The sequence below is a fragment of the Carlito syrichta genome, unplaced genomic scaffold (genome assembly GCF_000164805.1).
Source record: "Carlito syrichta isolate Samal-C Ts95f unplaced genomic scaffold, Tarsius_syrichta-2.0.1 Scaffold305661, whole genome shotgun sequence".
Taxonomy (NCBI): Eukaryota; Metazoa; Chordata; class Mammalia; order Primates; family Tarsiidae; genus Carlito; species Carlito syrichta.
This window is the reverse complement of record NW_007249757.1, coordinates 342,927-349,127: the sequence shown is the minus strand read 5'-3', so window position 1 is coordinate 349,127 and position 6,201 is coordinate 342,927. Positions and strand designations below refer to the sequence as shown.

General features: G+C 45.6%; 1 protein-coding gene across 1 annotated transcript in view; it reads right to left on the bottom strand.

Annotated features, from left to right (window-relative positions):
• Nucleotides 1-30: 30 nt before the first annotated feature.
• The window catches only part of LOC103264510 (cytoplasmic polyadenylation element-binding protein 3), a 197,626-nt gene continuing 191,455 nt past the window's right edge, over nucleotides 31-6,201 (bottom strand). Inside the window, exon 11 of the mRNA XM_021714537.1 lies at nucleotides 31-3,795. Within this exon, the coding sequence (XP_021570212.1) occupies nucleotides 3,568-3,795 (228 nt within the window). The 3' untranslated portion in view covers nucleotides 31-3,567. The remainder of the gene's footprint in view (nucleotides 3,796-6,201) is intronic.

Here is a 6,201-nt window from a genome sequence, read left to right as displayed (position 1 = left end):
AAAGGAAAAGGCTTCTCGACAGCTCACGTGTTCCGCTCATTCCGTTGTTTTATTACCCAGTTCTCCGATTCGCCGTCACATTTCCAACCACGTTACATAACCAGCCATTTGCATCATTGTCACACTATTGTAAACCACATCAGCAAGTTAATACATAAAGCTTTGCATTTCAAAAAACTAGACACTTTAGTAACAATATTACAAAGGTTTTAGCTTCAAAAATAACTGAAAATGAAAAAAATAAACTTTTAAAGAATTAGCATCATAAAATTAATTTATTCCAATAAAAATACAAAATAATATTATGACATTGACCAGATATGAAAGTCCCTCCCAGAAACAACTCTATTAATGATTGAGAAAGCACTCCTTAAAGAAAATACGAAATAAAATGAAAAATATGTAAATATGTTTAATTTTTTTCTTAGCAAAAAATCTTTCTAAAAATAACAATGAAAATTTGTCTCAGTACAAAGGCTACATTACTATTGAAAAAATACCAGCATGAAGAAAAGGTACATATTTGACAGTAGAAAAATGATCTCAGTGAATCACAATGTCTAAAGTTTGCAATGAAAATAAATCTGCAATAAAGATTTATGCCTTTTTTCTTTTCTTTTTTTTCTATTTTTTATACAAACAGTACAAACAGTATTGCACATAACAACAAATAGTCGAGGTTAGGTTATAGCCTTCAAAAAATCGACTAGTTCAAGTGTCACGTCAAGGAAAGGCCACAACAGGACCTGTGTTACCCAGGGGCTTCCCAGTCAAGTTGCAGGTCAGAACACCTCTGTGTTTTAAAAAATAATTGTTTTGAAGGACCCTCTCTTTGAATATAACATGAACAACTCGGGGGCACATTTATTTACAAAACAAAAGGGAACGTGTTATAATTTAATAAACTAAAAAAGTTCTCTTTAAAAAAATACAAACAGAAGAACTCTTTCACAATCCTGGTCAGTCGTGCACGATCAACGCTTGATTATAAATATACAAATGAAGGGAAAGTCGTTTCCACCAGCTATTCGCAACTTTCAGCACCAAATAGAGTTTATTTTTGTAGCCTATGCTTCATGACAATGTTTTTTGCCTTTACTTTCGCTTTATGCTGTACAGTCTTCCAGCTTTTTAAAAAAATCTCAGTGTTATTTTAGTACAGGAAAGAGGGGTGCTTCTTCAAAAAGTTTTGCTTCTTCACATAATTAGGTAGATTTCTGTAGGTTAGATATGATCTTTAATATTATAGTTATAAAGCTCTAACTTCTTCATTTTCAAAAAACACAAATAAGCATGAAAAAAATAAAGTTACCCATCTGTTAAATCATTTTCTTGCAGAATTAAATTAATATATATTTTTCTGAATAAACTTACTTAGAAAATATCATTTTCTTTCCTATATTTCAAAATTGAGGTATTGCAAAAGATCATGTCAGTCAGAAAGCATGCCTTTTTCCTTAAAAAAAAAAAATCTTCAGCCAACTTTTGAAAACTGTCTAGAATACAAAAAGTAGTAGTGCATAACAAAATTTCTTGTACAGGTGAAAAAAACCCACCAACATAGAAAAAAACAAAACAAAACAAACAAAACCACACCTGGGCTGGAAAAAAGCAATTTTACCAAAAAGCCCAGTGGTAACCTCAAAAGGGGAGGGTTCTAATAAGCAGTTTTTAATCCAGTAAAAAACTATTTTGTTTTTTCCTTTTTGAAAGCAAACTATAGCTTGAGAGGCAGTAATTGCAACTAAACACAGGAGAAAAAAACAAAACAAAAAACCAAGCAATACTAACTTAAGACAGTACAAGGACATCACAGCACATAAAACACAGCGACTTACATCTATTCTGCAGTGTCATATCCAGTCAGATTGTCCCCAGAATTCCAAAACATAGGAAGAAGATTAAAAAAAGATTGACAATAGTCTCGCAATCCTTGTGTCTGCAGCCCATGAGTGAATGCTAAGAAAATGTCCACGGTAGGACCAGCAGGTCTTATTTCTATTCAAGCTTTACAGGAGAAATTCCGGGAATTAAGTAGTTAATTTCTCACCCAGACAACCGGTTCTGCCCAGACCATCTGACTGTGTCCAGACATTTGTTTAGCATCACCGTTATGCAACATCTTACAAATGTGCCTAGTCTGTCAATCTGACAACTTCTCTCTCGATTCTGTAGATATTCTTAGTGTTTGTAAGCTAAGATGAGCTCTTTGGTTTTCTGGACAGGTCTGAAGCTAGGTAAAATGGTGCAAGCACAGGAGATTGTAACTAAGAGCTCATGTGTTAGTTAATAAGATACCAGTTATGAACTGTCAAGTTCGTTAATGTCTGACACAGAGGCTTGAAACAGGTAAGTTTGATCACAGTTAGACATCATCACTTTACTATAGAAAATAAATTGCACAATAGATAACAGAGCACCGCAAAGTACTTTGTCTACCGTCCACGAATTTGCTGTAAGATATCCTACGCCTACGTTGTCTATGGTTGTAATATAGGGCATTCCTGCGGGGCTCTTCTGAGCCCGAGCCTTCTGCTTCCCGAGGCATGCCTTCCTCTGGTCAATTACCAAATCTCTGAATGAAAACAACGTCTTTAAAAAAAGGAGTATTTTATAGCTTATATAGATTCTTAATTTGTGCATTGTGGGAAGGTTTTATACTAGACATTGGATATAAAATTTATTGCATGCAGCAACCTGATTAAGTAGACATGCAGTCGGAAATAGTGACCTTCCGTTGAAGCTTTCTGAAGTACGCTTGGGTCTCCCGTCGGCAGCTGACTCTCTCCCTAAATCGCCAGAGTGTGTTGTTGGGTTTCTGTTTTGTTTATTTGATACCTTAGCCTGAATAGAGTATCATGGTATTACTCATACCATTTTAATAGCAGCAAAAGCTATTGCAGCATAAATCGACATAACACTAAAAGATCTAACCAAAATCCTCAGCAAAACAAAAGTCAAACATGAAGGAAAAGAAAGATCCCGCTTATGAGGTATCCTTACAGGTCAGAGTGGAGCGCAACTAAAGGCTTGTTTGCATGAAGGGTTGTCCTGGCTCTAAACGGCCCGGCTAAGGACAGCTGAACTGCTGCGAAGGTTCACTACATCTGCCACCTACTCGCGAGTATTGCCTTTGGTAAGTCTTGTCCTAGGGGCAACTCTCGAGGTTTCTGAAAATAAGTGCATGCTCCAGTTGGAAAACAATCAGAACAACAACACGCCGACAAACGAAAGAAGCACAGACATGAACCTGAGGGCGCGGATGAGAAGGGCAGTCTACACACTGTCGCGAGTGACCCATCAGGTATCAAAACGTAAGGTACCAAGCAGACAAAGGTGTGAATCAAAGTGCAAATCAGTACCGTTATACACTCTGCAATTCGGCATTATACTGGACACTGAGTTCAGTAATATGACTGTAAATAAGAGTAAGAACAAAAAGACCCAATTCTTCTTTCAAAACCGAGAACGAATGCACAGATTTCCAGAACACTGTGAGCCCTGAGGCAGTGCCCTCTCTTTCCCTCCTCGTCATCGACGCCAGGACTTGCGGCCGGTCGCCCCGGCTCAGCTCCAGCGGAACGGGACGTGGCGAGGGCGGTCGCCTCCCTCCTTGACCAGCGGCTTGTGGAACTCGCGGCCGGCGCGGGAGTGGATGCTGGCCCAGCAGTACTCGCAGTAATACTGCAGGCAGGTGACATTGGCACAGAAGAACGGGGCGAACTTCCCGCCACAGCGCGTGCCCTGGCACTCGTCGCACATCTGGTCGTCCAGCACATACGGCTTTACTTCGACCTGGACCCAGGAGGAAAGAGGGAGAGGGTTAGCAGGCTTCCTCGCACCCTCCTCTTGACCTGGTGTGTCCCTGTCATTCGCCACGTGGGCTGCGGCTGATGGCGTGGGCTTCAGGGCACACGCCTTGCTTTACAAATTGGGCATTAGGCGCGTGCTTCGGCTCTCCCTGTGCCTCGGTTTGCTCTGTGTATCTGCGAAATGGGTCTGGCATCCGCACACCTTTACACGTGAGGCACACACGTCTACATACTCTGTAAATGGCCTAATTGTGTCTAATCAGAGGGTGTGGTGGGACCGACAGGCCGTGCATGTGAAAGGCATGAGCTGAATCCTGAAGGTGGCAGCGTCTGGTGGGCAGGACACGGAAGAGTACCTCAGGGAGAGGAGCCAGCAAGGACAAAAGCCCGTGAGAGGAGAAGGCAGGGCATGTGCTTAAGGGTGCTTGGCCAGAGCCAGGCCTGAGAGAGGACGCAGAGGGGGAGGGAAGGGGCTGAGCGATCTGCTGTTGTGGGGCTCTGGGCGCTGGTGCTGTGATGACAAGGCCCAAGGATCGACACCCAGCGGGACAAGGTCCTAAAGACCGACACTCGGTAGCACAAGGCTCCAAGGACCGACACCCAGCGGGACAAGGCCCCAAAGGCTGACACTCAGCAAGAGGAGAGCTCCAAGGACTAGCACCTGGTGGGTCAAGGCCTCCAAGGACCGACACTGAGCACCGCATGCAGGGCCTGGAGGGGAACCAAGGTTCCTAGCTGAGAAGCTAATCTAATCATCAGGGCTTATTGTTTGGCCTTTCTCTGTTGCCCAAGACTGGAAGCTTCAACAGAGGACTTTTCACCACAGCCCTTAGGAGCACTTTAACATCCACATGAAGCAAAGTCAGGGCGTAAGAAAACCCAAGTGAGGAGAAGAAAACCTCACCGCCGTCTTCCACAACCCTCTCCTGGGACCTCAGAAAAGAAACACCTCCCACCTGAATTTCTCCCTGAATAGGAGAACCCAGCACTAAGGTGAACAGGCTGGCAGTGCCATCCAGAAGAGCAAGCCCTGTGGCTGTGGTGACAAGGATGGGCCTTTTGGAAGTGCCAGCTGCCTGCCAACTCGGGCAGCCTCTGGATGAGACCAGGAGGCTGGAGCAAGGAGGGACACGGGGGCGGGAAGGGGCTGGACACTCGGCCCGGGGTCCTCCTTCCCCTCCCAAGGCAGCCTGCTGCCTCCCTCCAGCACGAGCTCTGGTCGCAGGTCCCTCCACCAGCCAGATGCCCCCCCCCCCCCGGGGCCCAGGGGGAACTACTTTTCCTCTGGCTTGACTGCCCTCCCTTCACCTGGTGAGCTGGCGAGTGGGCTTCAGCCATCTCTCTTACACTCATGTCTGCAGTGTCACGGAAACTGCTGGGGGAGGAGGAGTGTCGCTCTGTGGTGCACGTTAATAACTTATATATGTCTTTTCTCAAATTAAAAAAAAAAATGAAAATGCAGTGGCCCTGGAACCTGCATGGGTTCAAATCCATGTTAGTGGCTGTGCAATCCCGGGCAAGTGTTTCAGGTGCTCTGAGCCTGTTTCCTTACCTGCACACTGTGGGGAGGGTTTCCATTTTACAGGGTTCCTATGAAGCACCCGTGAATGAGTCAAACAAAGCAGAGCCCGGCTGCCCGAAGCATGGCTCGATTCCTGCTGCTTGCGTCTGTCCAGGCCAGCCCAGCCGGGACCTGGGTACCCTCAGGTTCTCTGCCTGTCTGCTGGCCACCGAGCTCCGGGGCTGTCTTGGCTCAGTTTTCCATTCGTGTTGGCACTTCACTCATTTCCCCCCGCAAGTTCCCCTCTTGGTCAAGGCACCTGGTCACCGCCTGTGGGATGAAGCTGTTGCCTGCGTACGGCAGGGCGCCCTCTCTCCTGTGCCTCAGTGTAGCAGTGGCCCTCGCGATCACCCCGTTCCTCTCCTGAAGACTCCCCAGCTCAAACTCTCACTGGTCTCAGCTTTTACCTGCACTTTCTTCCCACTTTGAATGACCTTCCTGCCCTTTTTTTCAGCCCCTCAAACATTTCACCACTCAGGGAGGCCCAGCCTTTCTTTCCTCACATAAAATTAACCATTTTAAAGGGAACAATTCAGTGGCATTTGCTACATTCACAATGTGTTCACCCAATGCCTCTATCCAGTTCCCAAACATCTCCATTCACCCCAGAAGGACTGGCTCATGCCTGTAATCCCAGCACTTTGGGAGGCAGAGGTGAGAGACCAGCCCGGGCAACTTGGCAAGACCTCAACTCTACAGTAAATAAATTAGCTGGGTGTGGTGGTGCGCGCCAGTAGTCCCAGCTACTTAGAAGGCTGAGGTGGAAGGATCACCTGAGCCCAGGAGGTCAGGGCTGCAGTGGCCGTGAGCATGCTACTACACTCCAGC